We start from the raw sequence: 24,994 nt of genomic DNA, 5'->3' as shown, positions 1-24,994 counted from the left end.
TAACAGTAATTGTAAAAATGCTGCAAAGCATCATTTTCCCAACCCTAACGCTAAGCTGGGCCTTTCCCTAACCCTAAAATAGGGCTCAAACATGCCTGCCCCAATAGGCATTTTCAAAATATCCATTTCCTGCGTTAGGGAGGGACACATAGTTCCCAGAATGGTTAAAATGACTGCAGGGTGTTCAGGAGAGGGCGAAAGGACGAGCTGTGCAGAAAAATCTCCAGCAGGTGAACATTCTGAAAATGTTGGGACTGGTACATATCAGCCCTATTTTTGATTTATGGAAAGTCCCAGCTTAGGGTTATGGTTGGAAAGACGATGCTTCCCAGCATACTGAAAATGCCTGCAGGGTGTTCTGGAGGGGGAGAAAGGATAAGCTGTGCAAAAAAATCTCCTGGATGAGGACATTTTGAGCATCCGTATTGGGGCAGCTATATATTAGCCCGGTTTTATGGTTAGGGAAAGGCCAGTTTAGGGTTAGGTTAGAAAAAACGACGCTTCCCAGCATGGTGTAAATGCATCCAGGATGTTCAGGAGGGGAGAACTGACTGGTTGTTGCAGAAGAATCTCGAGGATGTTGATATTTTTCAAATCCCTATTGGGACAGGTATATTTCAGACCTATTTTAGTGTTAGGGAAAGGCACAGTTTAGAGTTGCGGTTGGAAAAAACCACCCTTGCCAGCATGTTTGAAATCCCTGGACAGTGTTCAGGAGCGGGAGAAAGGACGAGTTCTGCAGAAAAATCTCCATCAGGTGGACGTTTTTAGAATCCATATTGTGACATGTATATTTCAGCCCTATTTTACGGTTAGGCAATGTGCCAGCTTAGGGTTAGGATTTGAAAAACGATGCTTCCCAACATGGTGAGTATGCCTGCAGGGTGTTCCAGAGGTGGAGAAAGGACGAGCTGTGCAGAAAAATCTTGAGGTGCACATTGGAAAATCCATATTGGGACAGGTATATTTAAGCAATATTTTCGGGTTAGGGAAAGGCACTGCTTAGGGTTGGGGTTGGAAAAACAATCCTTCCCAGTATGTTTAAAATTCCTGGATAGCATTTAGGAGGGGAAGAAAGGACAAGCTCTGCAGAAAAATCTCCATGAGGCGACCATTTTGGAAATCCGTATTACAACAGGTATATTTCAGGCCTATTGTAGGGTCCGGGAAAGGCCAAGCGTAGTGCTATTCATAGATATGCAAATGATAACTTGAGTTGGGGGGGAAAGAAAGAAAGGGAGACATGATAAACATTCTCAAAATTATGTGTGGTGTGCAGAAACTGGATAGAAAAATGTCTCCCTCTTCTTAACACTGGTGCCATGGGTCAAGCCATGAAGCTGATGGTCGGGATATTCAGAACAGCTAAAAGTGTTTCTTCATGCAGCACACATTTAAACCATGGAATTCACTGCTTCAGGAATTAGGGATTTCCACAAATTTGGAGAGCTTTAAACGAGAACTGGGCAAATTCCTGGACTAGTCTACCCATGCCTACTAGTCCTTATGGCTGCATGTACCTCCCGTATCAGAGGCAGCATACCTTTTACAGCAGTTGCTAGGGAACACCCCCCCCCCCCCCCCGCTGCATCATGCCCTGCTGGCTTGCCACTGTGTGAACAGAACGCTGGACCAGATGGATCGTTGGTCTGGTCCAGCATGGCTTTTCTTACGTTCAGGAAATGAAGTAGGATTACACGGAGCATGGTTACTGAATCACTAACATGTTCCTGTTCGCTTGTTTCACCATGGGGAGAACTACCTGTTCCTACATGGAGACATGCAAAAGCCAAAACCATGCAACACTACAAAGGGGAGAACTGATTTTTATTTCTCTCTTATCCTTCAGTTAATACCACACCATTGGATTTCATTGTTTAAAATAATTTAAGACAAAGGCACAGAAGAATATATAAACTACAATATTATAGAAAGGAAAAGAAGATGTGGGAGGCAGGGGAATAGAAAAATGAGAAGAATCCACTGAGAACAAGTTTCTATTGGCAGAGATTGTGATGGTCACCATTAGTGTCCTAGCCCAAGAGGTCTGTAGCACTTTTCATGACTTTTGGAGACTGTATTCAGATCAAAAAGAAATGTGGCTTGATTCTGCTTGGAAATTTGATGTGATGCCATTTCAAATGCAATGTGCTAAACTCCAGTAACATTTACTGCGACCTGTAATAATATGCAACCCACTTTGTTTATCTACAAAGTGCTGCATTGCTACCAAAAAGTTATCCTCCCTTTTCAGGGTGGGGGATAGAAAGAAACTGATTTTTTCTGCATTTCATACTACAGTGCACAAACAAGTTCTTACCCATATTTCAAACATTTGTCCCTCTATACTTATTTACACTGGTGGTGTAATAGTAATGTCAGCATGCCAATTTTTATATCACACTGCAGGGACCTTCCTAGGCACAATGATTCAGGGCCCAGATCTGCATGACAAAAACCTGCATAAAATTTGCATATATTCATTTTTCTCCATATATGCAAAGGTACAAATAATTGCAAGGATTTAATCAAATTTCACAGGCAGCAAAGCCAGACAGTTAATTTCTCATACAAATAAAATATTCTTCAGTTAATCTGCAAACTGTTCTAGATGTTTCCAAGCCAATGAAAAGTTTCCTCTAAGCTTAACTGTGATGTAGGAAGAGATCTTATTATTTTGGTGGTGGTGCTAAGGAGTATTGCACCACATGAGAAGAGTTAACCCTTCCTTCTTCAGCCGCGTTTGCTTTTAGAAATCATCACCTGGATGGCAATTGAGGAAAAAAACCTTGCAATAGAACTAACAGACACTCTGGACTCTAAGGAATAGCCCCATAAACAGCCCATAAACCCAGGCCTAGCAAACCCTGCCAGACTGGCATTAGCTCATCCATGGCCATCGAATACACACACACCTTTCTCGTACCAGCAGTCTTATTTTAATGTGGGTGCAGATTTCTGCCTTCATGGAGTTTCACAATCACATTTATGGAGGTCATCTTCAGACCTCAGCCTTTCAGTGAAGTCCATGGCGGAAGGGTCTACATCTACCACCTCTAAACCAACTGGACAAATCCATGAGAAGCTTTGCAACAATAGCATCTTGTCTCATTCACTATGGGAAGTGACCTTTGAAACCAAAGGGGATGTTGAAAGCATTTTGACATAAAGCACAGGAACAGCATTTCACAGGGCTAGAACCAATCCTTGGTGCAGACCTAAGTTGCTTATTGGGTCCTGTCCTGTGTACATATCAGAGAATCCACAGTTCTGACTGAGTTCTGTGCACCCACTGCACAAATGGATAATCTTAACATGGTAATATACAACATGGATCTACAGTACGTAAGCAAAAAGCTCCGTATTATAAACAGACCAAAAACCCCCACCCTTTATATTTGCTGAGAACCATGAAAAACAAAAACAAAGGCCTGTTACATTTTGAACAAAAGTATTATGACATGCAATACTAGCCTGTATCACATCACTTCTAACATAGGAGGCAGAGGTGCGGGGATGGAAAAAAAAAAAGCTCATGCCAACAGTTAATAGGTGTAATAGCAGGTACTGAAATACATTCTCTGATTATCAATACTAGCATTATAATACAGAGGTTATTCATAACACTTGTTGACCATTTAGGACTTGGCTGCGTTTTCAAGTAGACAAAACTTTTGATGCATGTAGAAGTTTGGATCCTGTTGCCGTTCCAAGCGCCTTGCAAAAGAATGCCCATTCTGTCCCAAGTCACAGACCAACTGATCATAACAATGAGTGATGTTATCAGTTTAGCTTAGAAATGTAAACACCAGTCTATGTATAAAACTAACTCATCAGCGCAATGACAGGTGATTAACCAAGAAAATTATTCTGCAAACATGACAGATTGTTTCAGCATTTTATGTGAAGGCATCTGGGCTTTTGTCAGCAGATGACAGAACAAGAGAAAAAATGCAGTTCTTTCAGTTTGAGGGTGGGGGAAAGAGAGACAAATTAGCCTCCCTTCTTTGGGCTTCCTGAAAGTGTAGTGTAGCGCTTCTAGCAACAGCATCTTCCTTTTCTCAATTACGTCTTGGATTTTGCATATGATACACTCAAGAGAGCTACAGACAGCTGCAGTATAAACTGTAAAAATGTTTCTTTTTGTTTTGCTTTTAGAAAAAAAGGTCCATCAAAATTCTTACATAGTAAAACATTCACTTTGGAACAGTTATATTAGTACATGCTAACAATTATTATTAGTATTATTACATTACATTACATTTCTATACCGCCCAAAGCCGACGCTCTCTGGGTGGTTCACAACATTTAAATCATCCATCCAGATTTCAACCAGGCCCGACCCTGCTTAGCTTCCAAGATTAGGCAGGATCAGGCACTTCAGGCTACGAGTATATGGAACTAACAATGCAGATCGATCAAAGGTAACCTCCCAATTTATATATTTTTATTGTTGCCAGCATTGTGAATAATCATGTTTTTTCTAGGGTACAAACCTCTTTATATGATAAACAGTTTTCTAAGAAATAGTCCAATTATTGCACTTCATTAAAAAGATCAGGCTTTTGTCCTACTCAATGTAGACAAATAACTGCAAATAAAATTATGAGATGACAATTTTTTTTACAAAAAGACAAACTCTTGGAAGGTTATGAAAGAACATGGCAAGTGAATATGACGATGTTAAAATGGGTGCCCTTTTTAAAATGTTGTATTAAGGGCCGCAGAAAGATTCAACTAGCTGGATATCTGTCATAAAACTGGGTGTCTGTCATAAAATCTCCTTTTGGGGAAAAGGAAATTGACTTTTCCTGGATGATCATTTTTGTCCCTGTTTACAAAATAAAATAAAAAATAAAAGGGATATTATAAATACAGAGAACTGGTTGATTTTTCTAGGATACCAGTTGCCTTGAAAAATCCAGTCTATGCCTGGAATCTGATTCCAGAAAAGGAAGGGACTTTCCATAAGGAAAAGCATTTCTCCCATGTAGTTTTCCTATTTTTGGTGACACTCCACCCTCCCTGCTTACCACATTCAACAGGTTTCCCCGTTTCTCTGTGTAGCATTTTCAGGGGGTTGGAGGGGGAAGCAGGGAAAAGTAGGGAGAGAAAAAGTCCATCTCCACCCACAGTTGATCTAGTATCGCTTTGGATCCAACCCTACATGTCCAATACAGGAGGCAGCATTACCTGTATTTCTTAAATAAGGAATCATGAAGTGTGGAATAAACTGGTGCAGATACTCGTCTCAAGCCAAAACAGCTCCTTATGTTATGAGGGAACCATATTGAGTAGACTTTGGTGTTTGGCACAGAGTTTATCATCATCAGGATCTCAGCTTTCATTTAAAGAAAAATAAAGTTTCTAGCCCTTATGGCCAAAGACATAAATTGAATGGGTGTTCACCAATGTCTAGTGAAATCTTGGCAGTCAGAGGGGTGTGGAGCAAAACTTTCAGTAGTTTGGTGCTAGGGCTTCATTTGTGCTGCATGACCCCATCTCTTTTCCTACAAGTGCCCAAGCAGAATAAATTATGCAAAATACAGACGATATTGCAAGTTTTCATAATTTATTCAGGTTACAGGATTTCCATTTTGCTATCACAGATAATACACAACCTTGTCCATAGCACAGTGCAGTTTATGCATGTAGAATGTGCATTGTTATGTATCTGATGGAGAAACCACCCATGACACAGGATGGCTACACACTGCTCTGTGCCTGATGTTGCAATGCTATGTGGCCAAAGCCTGCAGCCTGCCATTTATGCGGCAGCTGCACAGCATGGGAGGCGCTCTTGCAAGCTACTGCCGTGTTTGGCAAAATGTGGGGCTGCTGATTACATGTAACTAGGAGCAAACGGACACACTACAAACATAATGTGGAATCTGCTTGCTTTTGCGGCACAGTGGCCATAATGCATGACAAGGTTCACCCAAATGTTTGCCACCAGCTTGTGTGAAAGATTTCTGACTCCACACTGCATTTCTGGGCAGAGACAGCTGACACTAGCATAGAGATTTTCTGGACAAAGGAATTATCCCCATCATGTGCTCCCCATGTCTGTGATAGCTAAGATGTGGAGCAGGTGCCACATGCAACTGTTTCCTGCAGCTTCTGTGTGGCAGCAATAACCTAAGAAATTGCCCACCCCTCTGCCAGAGACTGCGGGGCACTGGAGCAACTGGTAGGAGCACTCTGGTTAAATGGTAACAATCAGAAGCACACTTTAACAACAAGGAGTGGGGCTTCCAGATGCTGCGATGCGGTCTGAAAACTTGCAAGCAACGCTCAAAGGATCCTATGCCTCAAAGGATCCTATGCCTCACGGATCCTTCGAGCAGTCCTTGGAAGACAGTTGCCACCCAAGAACAGCACAAGTTGCACGCTGGCTATGTGCAAGTCGGCACTATGATTGACTGGGGAAAGTCGGCATCTGTAAGACCCCAAGCGCCTAAAGTGCGTCCGAACGGATGTTCACGTGTCAATGGAGAGTAGAAACAGAGCGGGTGTGACAGAAATGGCTATTCTAGATGGAAAGGTATGAACAGCGAGGTTGAGAACCCTCTATCCCCCCAACTCCCCAGGTTTGAAGGTAGCATTTTTGGCCCAGCTTGTTACCAGCTACATCAGTAGTAGAAAAGAGGGGCAAGGGAAAGGAAAAAGAAAACACAGCTTGCTTGAAGACATTGAACTAGCCATTTAGAAAAAATAAGCTGCTTTAACCAAAGTGGTGTTTTTTGTTTTTGTTCTTCCCTCTATACAAGGCTTCCTGGCCAGCAGATAACTGTCAATGTCACTTTGTTTCTTTGTTCCTTCAACATTGGAACCAGCGCTGAATGGCTCATGCCCACGGTTGAAAGTCCGTTGACGGCAACAATCATGTCACCGCATCTAAAGGAGGGAAGTGGAGAGCGAGAGCGCCAGTGAGAGCTGGTAATACGAAACTGTCGCAACGTAGACATACTTCAGAGGATGCCATTTCCAAGCATAAACGCCTGCCCTTGAATTACTCCACTTAAGGATGATGGAAAGCAAAGTCTGGAACCTGTGTATGTGCAAAGGTGGAAAAGAGCGAAAACCCTAACCATGACTTCCTATCAGATAACACACATGTGGTACAGGGGATGGGCATTCCTTTTTGTGCAAGAAGAGGGTTGCGGATACTGAACAAGCACAGGTCCAAGCAATTTACTATGTTATGTCCCAGCCTTAGGCCTTACAGTTCTTATTTCATGCTCCAGAGTCCCTGGCTAAGGGAGAAGACAGTTTTCACAAGTGTGCTCAAATCATTAATCACCTCCCAACAGACACGTATGTGCACACCATCTCTTTCAAAAGGCTCATTTGCTGGCCATCAGACTCTAAATATACACATCCCCCTTTGATGGGTGAATTGCTTCATCTCTATCAATATCAATATTGGTATCAGTATCTAATTTGTAACTGTTTCTATTTGTGTATATAGATATTAAGCTAAAATTTACAGTGCATCTATAACACTGAAAAAGAGGGATTGTGTGGGTTAGACATGCAAATTAACTTAGTTTACATCATCAATATGCATAATATCATCTTTACAGAACACAAATTTACACTGCCTTAACACTGAATTTACAAGATCACAGACAAGCCCTGTGTATAGCACCTCTCTGTTTCAAAGAAAGGTAAAAAGGAGAAGCCAGAGAGCTTACTTGAGTCTTCCATCGAAATAGGCTGGTGTTCCCAGAACAATCGTTTTTATGAAGAAAGGCTGGTTTGTGTGATTTTCCTCATAGCCACCAACAATGCTAAAGCCCCAGCTTGCTAAATTACTCCTCCGTAGCACTACATCATGGCAACTGCGCAGGAAGCTGTGGATAAAAAGTGGAAAGATGCATAAAATGGACAACCCATATTCCTTGTAATTGGTATTCCTAAAAGACTTACAGAACTGCCTCTTTGCTCACCCACATCCATATATTTGCTTTACAGCTATCTTTCAAAAGTGCCTCTTGTTTAAGAACTGCTGTAACCAACACTTTGCTTTATTTGAAGGATTTTTTTCCTTTTAAACAAATGTAGCAGTGGACTGAACTTGTTGTTCTAGGACACAGACTAATGGGAAAAAACCTGTTCAGGGAATAGTTTATATTTATGCCAAATTTTACTAATAATCATTAAAAATTATATTTGAAAAGGTTTTTTTAATTGCTTCTCTTTTGCTGTTCTAATAATGCTAATGGTTTCAACGTAATTTACAATTATTTGCTGACCGGATCCTTCTCGATTAGACAAATATCTAAGCTGTACTTGTACTCTGGAGATGGTGCAGAGTACCAACATATAATTTTCGTAGGTTTCTAAAAAATAACACACCCATTTTTGTACTGCAGGGGCTGCAGCTGGGACTGTGCATAGCCACGTGTTCCCAGGCCTGGAATACCAGCTGCAAAGTCCACATAAAGGTATAGACAGAGGTTGATTATCCACTTGCGTACACAGTAGACTGGCACTAGATCATACTTAGGACTCAAGGGACATTTTCAAAAGCTTGGTTGCCAAGATTTAAGCACATTGCCCAGAGGTTCTTCAGAGGCCTACTCAAGCCGAAAGAAAAGTGTTACAGGAGACCACAAGCAAAAGCACTCTGCTCCTGATTTCAGGCAGTACCTGGGCAGTCCCAGCCACATAACCCAAGATGGAGACCAGCTTGCATCATACTCATTCTCACTGATGGTGTTTGGCTGCTCATCGTTCGCTTGGGGCTGCTCCTCTGCTATCTGGACCTCCAAAGCTTTCAGGGCAACGACCGAGGAGGCTGCGCTGGCTTTGAGCATGGCCACTGCCTCACTGTGACTCAGGTTCGTCAGATCAATGCCGTTAATATTCATCAGCACATCGCCTGGGTAAAAAGGAAGTGGACAAAAAACCTTCTGATTAGCTGATGCAGTCGTCTGCGATTTTCCCATACAGCGGCTGTGTTGCCATTTTCTGCTCCTTATAGCCACATGGATCTTACAGGCACAGAGAGCTGCGACTGCTGTTGATAAGGCTACGTCCTGTTTCTCGGGGCTACAACTTCAGCAGCCTTTGGGAAGATTACCTTTCCCAGGGCAGCTTGTGGCCCGGCACGCACCAGCAACCGCCAAGCCTTTTCTTTCCTCTTGCTTGAAGCCACTGCTGGACAGCAAGAGCAGCTGCAGAGCAAAAGGGGAGGGAGCAGTTGGAGACGGGAGGGGCAGCGGGTGAGGACGGACACGCAGCAGTATCTTTCAGGTTTTTTGTTTTTGTAGTTGGGAATGACTTTGTTCATTTCCAAGTTGTTCCAGTTTCATCTGGGAGGAGTTTGCAATTGTTAATCCCATGTGGCTCCCTTCTGAACTGCAACATGCCCTTCGAAGAGAGGTCTGCCTGGTAGCTACTCATTCAGCATCAGGCAAGGACCCACATAGTAAAAAAAAATATCTGTGGCAGACTATATTTTCAATAAATTCAATCTTGCATTTAAAAAATAATCTTCTCTGTTTTTAGCTGCTTATTTACTGTCTTTAAATGCTGTCTTTTCTGTTGTTGTTTTTAAAACAATACTTTTTAATGCACCATCCCTGACCATCAGCCATGCTGGCTGAGGTTGATGGGATTTGTAGTCCAACATATCTCTAAGGTGGCAAGTTGGGGGAAGTTGTATCTCCTATGCAAGTCCTACTGAGACAAAGCCCCCCCCCCCCCCCGGTACCCAGGAGCTCTTGCTCAACATGCTGCCTCAGGGGTTCCTTCCGCTCCCACCTCTTTTGATCCTGCCGTCCCTTGCCAGGCAGCCATGAGGTTGCACACTCGTCACAAATATTGGCAGTTCTCCGCTCTTGCTGCCTCGGCCTCCTGCTACAGTCATGCCCAGGGATTCATGGGGCTCTTTCTTCACAGTGATGTGCTTCTCCTGGCACGTGACACACTGGGAAAGGTCCTGCAAGAAGACAGAAAGCACTGGAGGGTTAGAGGCCCTTTGTTTCTTCCCCCACAGCCCCCAGAAAGTATCAAGATATCAAGCAGCTGCATGGACTTCTTGGGAAGTGCAAAGGGCCGGGGCACCCTGTGGGTTTGCACAATAGCACACTATCACCCAGCAGGCTTTTCTTCAGGGGGGAGTGTGGGTCAGAAATGCCAAGCACATGGTGCCTGCTGTGGAAAGTTCCACGTTGCTTGCCGCACTGCACATAACTGTCTTTTCACAGCTTGCCCAGAACAGAAGGAAATACACATCTCTGTGACTGATGGGTGCCAGCCCACTGTTCACAAGAACAGCCATGCCATCCCCCGAAGGAGACGCCTCCCAGCCTTTCTGAGCAAGCCTGTGCAGCGAGTGGGTGCAACCTGCTAGTGATGCTCGGACAATATTTCTTCTCAGCAGAGGTCTGCGAAGGAAGGATTGGTGACTCTGTCAATTTCATTTCATGCATTTTCCTCCAATGCACATATTGATGTATGCAGCTGTCTCAATGGGTGCACTTTTTGCAATCTATTATATAATGCATTTTGTCATCATTTTCACTAATGTACACATGTTCTTGTGTGCTTTTCCCTAATATACATATTTTTATAGGCTGTTCTTGATTGGGGAACCGTGCATGGCAACATTTGGAGGTGTGAATCCTCTAAGCTCACAGCAGTTCACTTTGCACAGGGATTCAGGAAAAAGACACAGAGGGTCGTTCTCCGTAACATATGATGGGAACCAATCTCTCCCTCCCTCCCTCCCTCCCTCCCTCCCGCAAAGGCCACCATCCTTCAGCTTACCTTATGTGGGCTGGGCCGGTTGCTGTGATACAGTTGATGAGATTGGTGCTGGCCGAGGGGATGAGTTCCTCCGTCTCTGAGAATGCTCACAACCTGTGACTTGGCTGGCCGGGAAATGGTTAGACTCACCCTTTCTCCACTGGCCTGCAGAATACACACACACAAAGATGGTGGGCAGTGAGCAGCTGCAGTCAGCACTACAGACTGTAGGCTGGTCACCTCTGCAAACCAAACTCACCTAAAATATTTTGCAAGAATATGTTCTGAAGCTGGAACATTTTACACCACATAAGGAAATGACAGCTCTGACAGTATGAATTTGCAGACCCTTTCCGGCTCTGGGCAAGGGATCCCCGACTGTTTTTAGTGGGTGAGCAGATTTGGAATGTTGAGCTTGTGTCACAGGGATGCTCACAAACAGCTGCCTTGGCAGCTTGTTCGTTCATAAAATGGCTGCCGCTATACCCTGGCTGAGCACAAAACAACCTTTCCCCAGAAGGCAAACTGAGGAGGCTGGAAGGAAAGTGGCTTTTCTAAGCACCTAAGTACAAAGCAGAGGTGGGGTCTGAGCTTCACAGCACCAAGCCACTCTTTTGAGCCCAAGGATAGGTGGCAGTGCAGGGCAGCCCCGCAGTCTAGGAAAAATTGAAAAAATCTAAATAAATTAAAATAAAAATTAAGTGAGGCAAGGACCCTGCTACCTTGGAGTCCCCAGCTTTAAGCCCGTATCGCTGGGATTTAAATACCTGCTTACATTACCATGCATGTTTACCACACAGACTGTTTACTTGGCTGGTAGATGTCTGGAAATGCTGCAGAGACATTTTAAAACTAAAATATAAACATGTGAGCAGCTTTTAACCTTCTGGTATCCTTCTGCTGTGTTCAGAGGGAACAGGACTGAGCCCGCTCAGATTCTTCTCTGGGTAGTTCCATTTTACTGATGCCAATATGACCTGGGAAGGTCTTCTCGGCTCTCCTTGCCAGCTGTATGGAAAGCAGCTCTGCACACCTTGTAATATGCAGTGGTACTTCTACTATGAAGCTTGCAAGCACATGGAGAGTTTCTGAATCAGTACCAGAAAGAGATGCTTCATACAGTTGGAATTCTTGACACAAGCAGCAGCACGTTACACATTACTAATGGATGCAAAGAGTCACCATGAACAAAGGTATAAGGAAGGTGTAAGGTATATTATAAGGCATAACAGAAGCCTATTGGGTAACTTGTAGATTAGCCTTCCCCAGCTGTGCTTCCTCCAGATGTGTTAAGGCTACATTGCCCATCATCTTTCAGTAGCACCCTTGTTGAGTGAACACATCTGGAGTGAATGGAACTGGGGAAAGCCAGTGAAAACCAGCCCTGTGAAGGACGAAGCTAGGACAAACTATGCAAACTCTCACACACCCTTTCATGGTGTCTTAGTAGGGAGGAAACCTTTTAAAAATCATATTCTACTTTTTTGCCCAAGGAGCGCAAAGAAAGGTGCATGGGAACTGTCCACTGTCTGCATGAAGTAGGTGAGGAGGCAAGGAGTTTTAAAAAATGTACTCCCCCCCTCCCCCAGAAGTATGTAGAGCAGTTCCGCCCAATCTGGGCCCCTCCAGATGTTTTGGACTACAACTGTCATCAACTCCAGCCAATATGGCCAAGGATCAGAGATGCCGTAGGCCAAAACATTTCTAGGGCACCAAACTGTCTCACCACAGGATAAAGCCAACTCCCTGTCCCTTTAATCTGTTATGTGGAACATTCTTTCCATTGCCCAAAACATTCACTGCCATGTGCTTTGAGGTCCCTTTCCTATCAGATGGTAGCTGTTGGTATAAGTACAAGGGAGAGAGGATTGTCATTCAACAGACAGAACACCTTCTTTGCTGCAGAAGGTCTTACCCCACCTTTTCCACCAGAGATCCAGTGTCAAGAGACAATACTTGGCTAGATGGACAGATGACCTGATATAAGGCAGCTTCTTTTGCATATCTTTGCTGAACCCAACACAGGCATGGTGGCAGATGAGTGTGTATCCACCTAAACTACTGCAATATTGGCCGCAACTGGAGTGATCTATGCTGAGAATTTATTAACCTTCCACTGCCAATTCTCAGAGCAGGTTTTATAGATAACGATGACTATTTCTATGTTCTCTCTCATATATATATATATACACATATGCATGTACATGTGCGTGTGAATGTGACCCCTGAGAATTGACAAGCAAATGTAATGTGGTAAGAAATGAAGGATTTCTGCTACACCATCTTTCATATATGATGGAAACAAGGGATGAGAAACTGAGATTGACAAAGAATGGAAGTCAATCTAATATTGGACGGGGTATATTTCTCGTATTTCTGCATGTGATTTATCATGGTTGCAAAAGTGCATGTTTAGACTCTTGGATGTTACAGCAGCTCTCCCTGAAGTGGGAAAATAAGTGTTTTACCTTGCATGCTACAAGATGTCCTGTTCAAGATTGCTTTCCCATGGCAACTGAGATAATGAGATGAGGTGATACTGAGGAATGTGAACTGCCTAGCAGAGTGTGTGAAGAGAGTGTCGGCTATTGGATGGTATAAAATGCAATGCAAAATGCAAAATAAACAAACAAACATGTAGCTAGTAACATTTATACAGTTTTTGTGTGGCAGGTGCTGCATAAACACAAGTTTAGGGTTTATTTCTTTGGGTCTGGTATTTTAACATACTGTTTTGCAACTTATTCCCTTCTTCCTTTCTTTCCTCCCAATCTCCTGGATCAGACTGAGGCAACCAGCAGTCCTCTAGGTATTATGGAGTTCCACATTTCATCAGCCCCAGCAAGCTTGATCAAAGATGGAGTTATCAAAAGCAGTGTACCTACATACACCAACTGCTGAGGAACATGGGCAGTGTGCTATTTCTCTCATCAACATCTGGAAGACTACAGCAGGGGTGAGCCCAAATGATTTGGTTTACAACTCCCATCAACCAGTATAGCCAATGGTAAGAAATATTGGGAACTGTAGGCTGAATCATATGAAGGGACACCAGTTGGCCATCGATGGGGAGCCAGTAGGGTGTGGTTGTCCTTTGTCCTGATTTCTTGCTGCTGTCACTCTCTCTGGGCCAAGAAGGAAACGGTGCAATGTCTCATATGCTGCGTTTGTATCTTTCTAGATAAAAGCAAGATGTGTCCTCAGATGCTAATGTAATGGTACATGGGATGCTTAGAATGCCCTTTCATTTTGCATTTTTAAAAGTCACCATCAAAGTTCTTCAGCTTGTGAAACTAGATCATTCTTGGTCAAGTTCTATAAGTTCTCAATACCATTATCTTAATCAGAAAGAATTTCCAGCCCTTGAGTTGTCGAAAAGGGGATGCAAAGATGGTGATTCCCCAAGTTGTAGACAATGGCCATTACTGGTCAAAAGAACTGGAAAGCCTGTCTTTCAAGTAGATACAAAAGGTGGTATCAAAAACTGGCCAGGGGATGCTGGAAGTTGAAATCAAGCACATGTGGAGGGTGCTACAAAGGGGAAGTCTGCTTTATACCAAGTCAAACCATTGGATCACCCAGTCCTAATCTCAAATGCCCAAGCACTACCCAAGCATGTGTTGGCAAGGATAGGATTCTCCTCCACAGTGGATCAAAAAACCCCGTTCCTTAATGTTTTCAACATACACGCTTGCTGTGGAACTTAGCCTTCACTGTACTAATAAGATTCTCAGCGGACAGAGTGTTAACTTATTGATCTTTATAGTGGGGATGCAGATTTTATAACTGTCTCTAACTCATGCATGCCTGTCCCATTCACAAAACTTAACAAGAACGCAAGCAGGAATATACTTTTGGGTAATGTTCACAATTTCCTGAGCTTGCATTTGCGGTTGAAAAGGACACAACTTCATAAAGTATGCATTCCCACAAAGACTTATTTCTACATCCCCTGAAAGTTATATTTTTAAGCTTCAGCCTATGAGAGAAAATTAACAGTTGGGGTACATGCTTGGAAAAGGGAGCATTTTAAATATTTGAAAAAAAGCACATGTACTGTGGATGAGAATGAGGTAAGATGAGCATGGAGGTAGAAAACAGAGAGCCTCAACAAACTTGAACATTGCTTTGTCTCCCCATTTCTATGAGGTAGTTCAATATGGCATCCCACTATACTATACTAATTTTTCTCTCTCTGATGAGGTTTCACTTAATAAATATTTACAATTTGGGCACACTTGTGACCCTGCAAATGTGTTGGCTTAAAACTCCCAGCGGCCCTAGCTAGCCTAGTTGAGGGTGGGGACGGATGATGGCAGTTGTAGCTAAAATATCCAGAGGGCCACAAATTTACTTACCCCTGTTTTAAAACATCTATGACCTTGATATCTAGTATATGATTAGAACTGCATTCCCAGCCTATGGGATTTAATTTATATTTACCTGGATAATCTGAGCAGCCAATTCAGGTGTTCCATGCTTCAAGTCATGTCCATTAATTGCCAACACCTTGTCATTGCTACATAGTCGACCATCTTGAGCAGCCAAACCCCCTTCCAAAAGGTCAAGGATAAATACCCCTGGCTCATCTGTTCTGCGCACCAGCTTAATGCCAAGCTGTTCATTGGAGTCACGTTTGTGCAGAGTCACATGGAAACTATCTTCTCGAGGTGGAGGGCTACCACTATGGTTGTGGGTTCGGCTTCCAAACCGTCTCTCTCGGAGTACAGTGAGATGTAACACTGTGCAAGGCTGGGAAAGGATGGCCCGGGCATAGTTGTGGGATACATTGCTGATGTCGACGTTATTGACCTGGCAAAAGAAGGTAAGGAAAGGACAAAATAGAATACTGGGACTTGCAATACATGTGCTCCTTTTCAGGGTTCCAGTCAGCCATGCCCTTTCCTTGAATATTCCATTCTAGTGCCTTTCCCAATCCCTAGTTTTCCACCCCCCTCCCAATTCCTGGAATAGTCAGTTAACATTCCATGGTCTCTGTGCATGCTCAATTCTCATTGGGCTGTTTTGGGGTAGGGTTGTTCTCCTGGCATTTTCTCCAATGATTGTTGGGATGTCTGCAAACTTGAGAATTTCCCTGAGGCAGCTTCCCATGGGTGCTGCTGTTTTGGCAATAGATGGATAAGCACTTCGAGAATCAATTCTCTGTTAGTAGATAGGATTCACACATTGTTCCTCACTGTGTTGCTAACTAGGGTTGCCTGAACCAAAATTATTGACCATTTTTTTGCAAACAGTTTCAGCAATGCAACTCCCCACCCTCCATGTTGGTAAATCTCCCATAGGGCAGTTGTCTTGCTTCATTAATAAGAGTTTATGGGTGTGGCACACAACGATGTCTTTCACTTCTTATGGAAATGGGCATTTTCCACAAACCCTCTTGTGTTTTCCCACTCCTACTCTGTCTTTTACTATTGAAAATTCATTAAGGGAGAAAAGATGGAAGACTGTCCAATGTCTTTAAAGTGGTAGTAGCACAGATCTCTTGGTCTAGAAGTACCACTAATCCTCCTCCAATTCATGCTTATCAGCTCTCTAGACTGATTTCCATAATGTTCCTACATTAGCAGAGGTTTGCCAATATCTTCTGTCCCGCAATTATCTCCCACTCATCCTGCACACAGAAAAACAACCTGTTTGGACTTGAAATGGCTTGAACATTTTCAAGAAGCATGTATCCTGGTTTCAGCCAGGAGAAAGGAGATGAGGACTGTGAATCCATCAAATGGGTTGGAATGAGGGGTAGGGAACAGAAAGCTACAGGAATTATCAGTAATAAATAGTATATGCTGCTGTACTCCAGACATTATATTAACCTCTTATCCAAAAATATTCTCACAGGACACTGAGAGCTGCATGTGACAGAAACATGTCATGTCATGAAGGCGGAACATTCAGTCTCACCTCGCCACTTGTAATGAGGTGTAACAGAACAGATGTAACAGAACAGAAGATGTTCAAGATGTTCATGATGTAACAGAACAGAAACAGTTACAGGATGCAAAACCCAAACAGTAAATCACTGGTATTAGTCCTGAAAAAGTAAATCTTATTGCCAGAGTAATAATAATATTTCACAATAAGGAACTGCTATCCTAACATCAGCTTGGAACAGAGAATTCCAACTGTCTGCCAGGAAATGATGACTCCCTCCCAGCTGGCCAACACTAAATAGAGTAAAGCTCTGCCCGGACATATGCAAGCTGAGAAGAATATACAGTCAGAAGCATACTTGCAATATTTGATCTCCAGCAAGGAGCCTTCCGTCTCTGGCAATAATCCCATCTCGATAAACCTCTTGAATGACAATGTTGATCAAAGGTGTTTCATTGCCACCCACTATGCTAATTCCAAGCTCAATATAAGGATTGGACCGATGGATTTCAATGGCTGTGATCTCGCCTTCTGGCAGACTTGATAGCTGATGAGTTGCTGCCGATTGGAAAAGAAAACAAAATTTACAACTTACATGTGTTTTTCATACAGAGAGAACTGATGGACTATAAACAAAACAGACCGGCTGGCTGTCATGCAAATAGCCAAGCCTGCACAACTGGCCAAATGCAGATCCATGTATTGTGACCATGCAGTGGTGCATTTTCAAGTGCAGGCACTTATCCTGATAATCCTCACAAATGAGCCACAAGAGAGTCCAACCATGCAGGCAGCTGGAGCTCTCTTGGTATTATGTGCCTTCTGCAGGTCTTTCCTAAATGTAATAGGTCTAAATAGTCCATTCAAGACCAGGTCATCCAAAATATATTGCATTAGAAAAGGAGCAGCTCATTACAATATATCGTGGGGGAAATCTGACGGAAGTGGTGGCAGGCCGCATCAGCCTTGCTGCTAAACAAAAAGCCCCAGTGCTTCAGCTCTGTGAGACCTAGTTGCATTAGGACACAGGCTGGGATCTGCAAGACTTGTGGACACCTGCTGCGCTTTTGCAGGCTCCGGCAACAGGAGAGTCATGGAGCTCTGATGGGCTGGTAAACTGCGCTCAGCCTGAGAGGTCACATGGAGCACAAGCTGGATTTGCCCTGCAGTTGCTGGACTGTTATCAAGACTGCTTCTTGTTTTTAAGCATTTTACCACTCATAGAGTTCAAGCCTTCATGGGGGAAAATGACTTTGGCACAGCCCACTGACTTCTTGGAATGTATATCTATTATATAATCATTAATTTGCAAAGCCTGCCATTTCTGAAAAATCTTCAGCACAACCCCTTTCTTTCCTTGTCCTCTTGCAGAGATGGGCAGCTTGGTCCTCCAGATGTTTTTGCCTAACAGCTCCCATTTCCTCCCACCACTGTATATCCTGGGTAGAGCAGATGGAGTTGCAGGCCAAAACACTTGGAAAGACTAAATTGTCCAAAAGAACTAAACATTGCTTCTTTGTTTATCGTGGTTTCACCTTCCTTTCCTCTTGAATTGTAGATTGTAAACTCCTTGGGGCAGGAACCTGTCCTCTTGTGTTTTGTTCAGCATGAGCATCAAGCCCCTTTCAGCCTGAGGGATGCGTTCAATTTCAGACAAACTCCTGGGGGCCACATTCCAGGGCAAAACAAAAGTCAAAAAGAGCAAAGACAAGAAGGTCGAAGCCAAGATAGCAGCATATTGTAGTTCAAACTCTTGCTGCCTGTAATGAAGCTGTAGGAGAGGCATTTCAATATTTTGGAATGGAAAAAATGTACCATGGCTAGGAATCCACCAAGTGATTGGCAGTCCAGGAAGAAGGAGATCCCAGGGGGATCCCAGACAGCCAGACTGGTTCCTCAGGCAGGCCAGATATTGCCCAGAGTAGACAAAATCTATACTTTGCAGCATAACCACAGACATGTTTACTTCGAAGACAAGGCTCGCAGTGCACAGTTAACTTTCTTCCAAGTAAATATGTTTAGTATCATAGTCTTGCAGGTGCTCTGTGGGGGTGGGAATGCAGCGTAAGAATGTTACCCCTTAAAGAGAAATCTGAACTAAATTTGGAAGAGACCTGCTCAGGCAAAACATCTGTCAAACTTTCAAAGGAAGCCAGGCAGCATTTAAGCAAGATTTGTGAAATTGCTCTGGAAGTCAGCTGAAGAGTTATAGCAACCTCAGTTATCACAAAGTGTGAAAGGTTAATTCAGAACATTTTTTACAAAGTGGACCTAACAAAATGAGACACAGCCCATGCTAGAAAATGGAAATGGAAGGGCTCCTTTCCTCTCTGATAAGACTTTGCTTCCACTACAAAATTCCCAGATGCTGGAAATGTTATTGTTAGGTTATTGCAGATGCACATTGCCATTGTTCAGTTGCCTTCTTGTAGGAAACAGATAGTAAGTGAAGAATCAGGCAGTGCAACCCCATGTGTCTACTCAGAAGTAAGATCCACTGCATTCAGTGGCACTTATTCTCAGGTTCACAGGATTGCTCAGGATGAACAGATTTCATGACATCTATTCTGTGTTTTGCAGCTTGTCAGACGCCTTTCATTCTGTTATCTGCTAATTTTTGTACCAGGATTTCATTCATTTGCCAATGTGCAACGATAATCCCTGCAAGGAAATTAATTCACAGGGGCTAGTTGTTGCCCATGAACCACCTTCCCTCTTTCAGAATTGCGCAAGGGAATTCACAGGGTCAACGCCCCCAGAACTTTGTGATTAACCAGGACAATCGGCTACTCTCCTGGGCTTTCCTGTTCCTTTTGGGTATTTTTGTTGATTATAATCATATCCCACTTTTTTACTGCAAGAAGTCCAAAGTGGCTTACATAACCTCCTCCCCATTTTATCCACACAACAAACCCATGATGCAGATTAGGCTGCGAGTCAGTGAATGGCCCAAAGCACCCAGTGAGCTTCAGGACTGGCACTTCTCTCTCCTGGGTCCCACTCCAGGCACTATACCACCGGCTCTGCCCAGCTGAGCTACAACCTTCATAGTACTAGAAGGAAAAGAAACATTTTCCCCAGTTACAATATATTGTTGTAATATACCCTAGTCCAGTGCAAAGTATTTTGGGGGTAGCCTGGTCTGGAATGAGCCACTAGGTCCCATTAGATTTACCAAAGGCCAGATCTTGGTGGAGATGAAAACTGGAGGTGGTGAATAGAATTGTTTATGGATATGGCTCAACCTAGCTACCTGCAGTTTTGGATTCTCCGTGGGAGCAAGGCTATCTATGATGAAGGCCTCTGCTTTAACCCTAAATCATCATGTGCCATTAACTATGCTGACTTTAGACAAGAATTGGAGTCCAGCCTTTCCCAGCCCTGGATCCTCAGGTGCTCTTGGACTGCAACTGCCGCCATCATAGCCAACAAGCGAGTATGCAAGGATGACACTCGCAAGTTGTAATCCATGTGGAGACTCAAGGCTGGAAAAGACAAATGCAATGGAAGACATTCTGACCATGGGTTACTAGCTGTCGTAACCTAAACATGAAGCTCATGTGCACTGCTAGACCCAACAGCTGGAGAAGGCTAATACTTCTGAGTCCTGTTTTTAAAACGCCCAGAAGCAGTTGGCTGGGAACAGAACAGAATATTGGACAAGATGGGCATTAGTGACATCCATCCCAGCTGGGTTAGAGCAAGGATCAAGAGTAACTTATGGAGGAGGAATGAGACTATGTATTGAGATAATCTGAAATATGAGAACCCACCATGACGTTCCTCATAAGGGAAAGCAGTGCAAAGCATGAGCTGCAATAGCCTTGGATTATGTAAAAGCAAGCCTGGGATAATCAGATGGCGATAGGCCAGGCAGTGTTGCAGAGGGCATTGTGCCAGCTTGCTTCTGTGGTAACCATGATGGACCGAGGATCAAGCAGGTGTCTCAAGTAGATGTTTCAGGAAAATGGAAAGTATAGGACAGGAAAGTGGAAATCCATTTTCCTGTATGGCCCTCAATTTAAAAATGTAAACCATGCACACCCAAAATACATCATAGTATTCACATGTGCACATAACCAGCATGGCAAGCTAAAATTTAAACGCTATGTCATTGATGAAGATCCACCTAGTCCCAAGAAATGCAGGTTCAAATTCCACCCTAGCCCTGAATCTTCCTGGGTGACCCTCAACAAGTTATACCTCTCAGTCTTCTTTCCTGAGCAGTAATCAAAGTCCAAGCCTACAGTGCTGTATTTACTGAGCTCATTAATTAGAGCTATCAACTAAAATGGCTGTCTTGATTCCTTAAAAACAGTGTCCCAATTAATCTGGCGGATTCATCTGACTTTGAGATTTCACCAGTTTGAAGGTTTAATTTAGTCAGATCAAATAGGATGTCAAAAGCAAAACAAAACATACTGTCAGCTCCTGTGTTCTCCTCAAAGGCGGGGTTGTCAAGGCCAGATTCATCTGCCCACACTGGAACAGTTGTTGATGTAATGTTCAGCTCCACTGGTGCTGTTCCTGTCCCAGCATGCTCTGCACTGGGAGACTGGGACCCTGGGTGATCTAGCATGCTGTTCTCATTCTCGCTCTCAGTGTCTGTCTGCAATTTGTTGTTTTTTCTTCTCTCCAAGGCAGCTCTTCGGTGGGAAGCCCCAGGACACCTACAGACAAAATGCTACCATCAAGAAACAACATAAAATGCCTGGATTCCCACAGTTGCATAATCCAGTGCCGCCTTCCCCATCAGATATTCTGGATGCCAACTTCTACAGAACATGTCCATTGATGATGCTTGCCTGGGGCCGATGCCAAAACACCTGGAGGGCACCATATTGAGGAAAGCGGATTGCATTTGGCTACAATGCTGAAATTTAATCGAGAACTAGTCAATTCCATATGCATCTCTCAAACTGAGATCTTTACTCTAAACTCAGACTATTATTTTAGAGGGAAGGTAAATATTAACTAGACTCTTGGTGGGGCCATCACTTGTACCTCTTGAAATCTGTATTTATGGAAGCCTTTGTTCAACCTTTCTTATAGATGTATCCTGTTCCCATACATCCCTTGCAGCCTCAATATGCACGGCAGGAGTGTGGGCTGAATGACATTGGGAGGTGCAGCCACAATCCATCTGGCACATTGACTGGGAATCAGCTGTGCTGTGCACAGATCAGAGATAACAAGTCCTCCACCCAACTGCCAAAGTCTCCAGTGCAAGGGGCAGGACTTGGGAAGAAACCTAGGGAGGGTGCCCAATCCTCTGCAGATGGGATGACCACCTTCTGCAGACCACATGAGGCCCATGGGCTGGAGGCTGAACCCTCCATGTTTTATACAAAGGAGACAGGGCAGGAATATTTGGGGAAGAGGGCTTTGGGAAGGAGTTCAGTATGACAACTCTGTTCCCTTGACAGATCTGGGCCCAAAGCGCAGTTCTGTGCAGGAGCTACTTTCTCTTTAAATATCATTTGATAAGAAGCAGCTCAAAGCTGAATGGGAGAATGGGGTCAAGTCTGAAACATATGAATACATATGACTAATATATTCCCAACATGAGCCACATTTATTTTGTATGCATGGGTCATGGGCGACATAGACGCTCTCTCACAGGGACAAATCATTTAAGTCTCACATTTTAAGTGCTTTGGAACCTTCCCAGTTATCCTGCACTCCTCGTGCTCCTATGCATTTACTCTTGCAACTTCCTCCTCTACCTGGGCCCATCATGCATCTTCAGTTTCCACTAGCTAAGGTCACAGGGCTGCTAAACACTAAGGGAGGGTTGAGAAGCCTTAGAACAGATACACCACGATCTAGAAACTACAACATAGCTAAAAACGAATTCAATAAATGGCAGAATGTGATGTGCCTTCATTGGCTGGCATCTATAGGATTAAGAACTTAGAGGCATGCATGAACGAAAGTCTGAAGACATATTAGTATTAAAAAATATATAGGGAGTGGTGGAGGGAAATCACACGTGTTTAGCACAGTATTAGAAATAAGGAGCTGGAACAATTTGTTGTTGTTTTTTACATGTCATCAAGTCGTCTCCAACTTTTGGTGGCCCCATGAATGCATACCCTCCAAAAAGTCCTATCCTTGACAGTCCTTTTCAGCATTTGTAAGCTCAAAGCTGTGGCTTCCTTTAGGGAATGGATCCATCTCATAGCTGGTCAACTGCTGCTTCTGCTTTCAGCCAAGTTCAACTAATTTAGTCTGAATCCAAACCATTGAAATTTGAATTCGGCAGACAGAATTCTGTAACAGCTGTCAGCTAGGAAGATGGAGAAACAAGCAGCATGGGCTCAGCTCACAGTGGGTATGGCTTGATGTGATTGTGCCCTTTCCTACAAGTTAGTTCCAATCTTTCATAATACAATGAACTGTTACACTTACTGTTTTTGTGAAGCAGAATCAAATAAAAGTTGATTGAGAAGAATAATTGGGAAGATTATTGTGTGACTTTTGGTAAGATATAAAATATATTCCAAATAGCTATTTAGCAGGAAAAAGGTTCCCTAATAATGCATGAAGCTCATAGGAGACTAGTGGCTGTTTATTACAGATGAGCTGGAAACACTTCCAGGGGTCTGGATCTCTTTTGGGTATCTACTGAACCTGAAAATCTGATAAATCAAGGGGATGCTAATGAGGCAATAGGGTAATATTGGGGGTGGAGTTAGTGACCAGGAAATAATTACATTTGTGCCTCATTCTTCTAATCTCCTTGTTGAGCCAACTCACAGATTGGCCACACACTCCTGCTTTGCCTCCGGGTTAGACTGACATTTAATTCAGCTTTTATGCTTAAATGAAGCAGATTATTTTGTCAATGGAAACTATCAGGTCTGAGTCAGAAGGTCCGTGATGCTCAGGAAAGACAGAGTCTCATTCCAGTCCCATTTGGTCCAGAATAATAGAGGCTGCAGGCCTTGAATCTGGGAGGTGGACCCCAACCCTGAACCCAAGACACAGATACTCTGGGTGAATCTGAACAATCAATATTTCTTGACATTGGCTTCCCATCTGCAAAACTAGACTTGTAAATGGCATTCCTCCCTGGCTTGTTGTGAAAATGAGTTTGTTACGAATTCCAAGAACGTAATGTTATCCGCATTTTATGGGTGCTCTTTTAAAAAAAATCTGTGGAAAGTGCACATCATGACATGCACACAAAATTGGCAGAGAGCTCCAATTAAATGAGCAGCAGGTTTTTTTTCTTAATTACTTATGATCTAAGTATTACCAAAAGCTTGATGCCATATTAGTAGAGGCATCTCACTTCTTCCTCAGATGTGGAAATGGTTCTTCTAAAAGATGATACGAACCTTAGGGATGGGCTAGTTTTTCCTGTTCATGTCATTTTAGCATGCATTTGCTCATAAATCCATTCGAACCCATTCCTACACATTTTAAAAACCTGCATGCAAATTAGCATGTAAATATGTATTTAAACCATTTTGCAGATATTTCCTCAAAAAACAGCATTAGTTCATATCCAAATTTACATTTTAAAATAATGTTGGTACTTTTTTTTAAAAAAAGCTGATACCTAGCACTCAGGCAAGTGCAAAATCTGACAGACAACTGGATTCCAATTTGTACAGGGGTGTGGATCAGTCTATTTGTATCAAAATATTCAATACAAATACACTGGATTCTTCAGACATCCTTAATGAGCATGTATTATCAAAATACAAAGTAATCACATTTCCTTCCTCTTTGGAATTATGGTTTTCGTTTAGTCGGACATGCAGCTTGCACTTCTTTAGTTGACTAACAGCCATAGGATGATTCTTCTCATGCACATGGTGGGCATGTCATGAGTGGAGCCGGCTGGTGTCAGAGGTCAGACTAGATGGCCCGGGAGACCCCTTCTGACTCGCTCTGTTTCTATGTTTCTCCAGTGCTTTAGCACAGTAAGGAAATTTGCATTTCTTTTCCTTTCTTGGCAGAAGGCTATCTGTGCCTTTCTGATCTGGGAAGTATGTTTGATGTGGCTAGTACTGGCACAAGTTTTCTTCCTCCCTCACCATAGCAAGTAGGTTTTAGAAAGCCCCTGGCCTTGGCCCCTGACCACAATTATTATACAGTTGTGGATGGAAGGGAAGTGAGTACATTCATTCTCACCTTCCCCACTGGAGTCTTGGTTTGATACTACAGCAGACCTTCTGATTAAAGCTAGAGCAATCATGCACAATCATTGCACCCCTGAGGACTGTCATATAATGCTGCCTTAAGCCTATGAACACACACACACAGTGCGTGTGTGCATGCATACATGTGAGAGTCAGCATGGTGTAATGGCTGGAGTGTTGGACTTGGCCAT

The 24,994-nt window shown here is 43.2% G+C and overlaps 1 protein-coding gene across 1 annotated transcript in view; it reads right to left on the bottom strand.

Annotated features, from left to right (window-relative positions):
- Nucleotides 1-5,555: 5,555 nt before the first annotated feature.
- Nucleotides 5,556-24,994, bottom strand: part of LNX2 (ligand of numb-protein X 2) — an 89,723-nt gene continuing 70,284 nt past the window's right edge. Inside the window, exons 3-10 of the mRNA XM_044442628.1 lie at nt 21,073-21,320; nt 17,009-17,208; nt 15,202-15,570; nt 10,780-10,923; nt 9,772-9,949; nt 8,656-8,887; nt 7,698-7,856; nt 5,556-6,897 (exon numbers count right to left, since the gene is read on the bottom strand). Coding sequence (XP_044298563.1) covers nt 6,762-6,897; nt 7,698-7,856; nt 8,656-8,887; nt 9,772-9,949; nt 10,780-10,923; nt 15,202-15,570; nt 17,009-17,208; nt 21,073-21,320 — 1,666 coding nt within the window. The 3' untranslated portion in view covers nt 5,556-6,761. The remainder of the gene's footprint in view (nt 6,898-7,697; nt 7,857-8,655; nt 8,888-9,771; nt 9,950-10,779; nt 10,924-15,201; nt 15,571-17,008; nt 17,209-21,072; nt 21,321-24,994) is intronic.

This window comes from Varanus komodoensis, unplaced genomic scaffold, assembly GCF_004798865.1.
Source record: "Varanus komodoensis strain SLA01 unplaced genomic scaffold, ASM479886v1 scaffold4, whole genome shotgun sequence".
Classification (NCBI taxonomy): Eukaryota; Metazoa; Chordata; class Lepidosauria; order Squamata; family Varanidae; genus Varanus; species Varanus komodoensis.
Note: the sequence above shows the minus strand (reverse complement) of the source record. Positions and strands in the feature narration are given on the sequence as shown.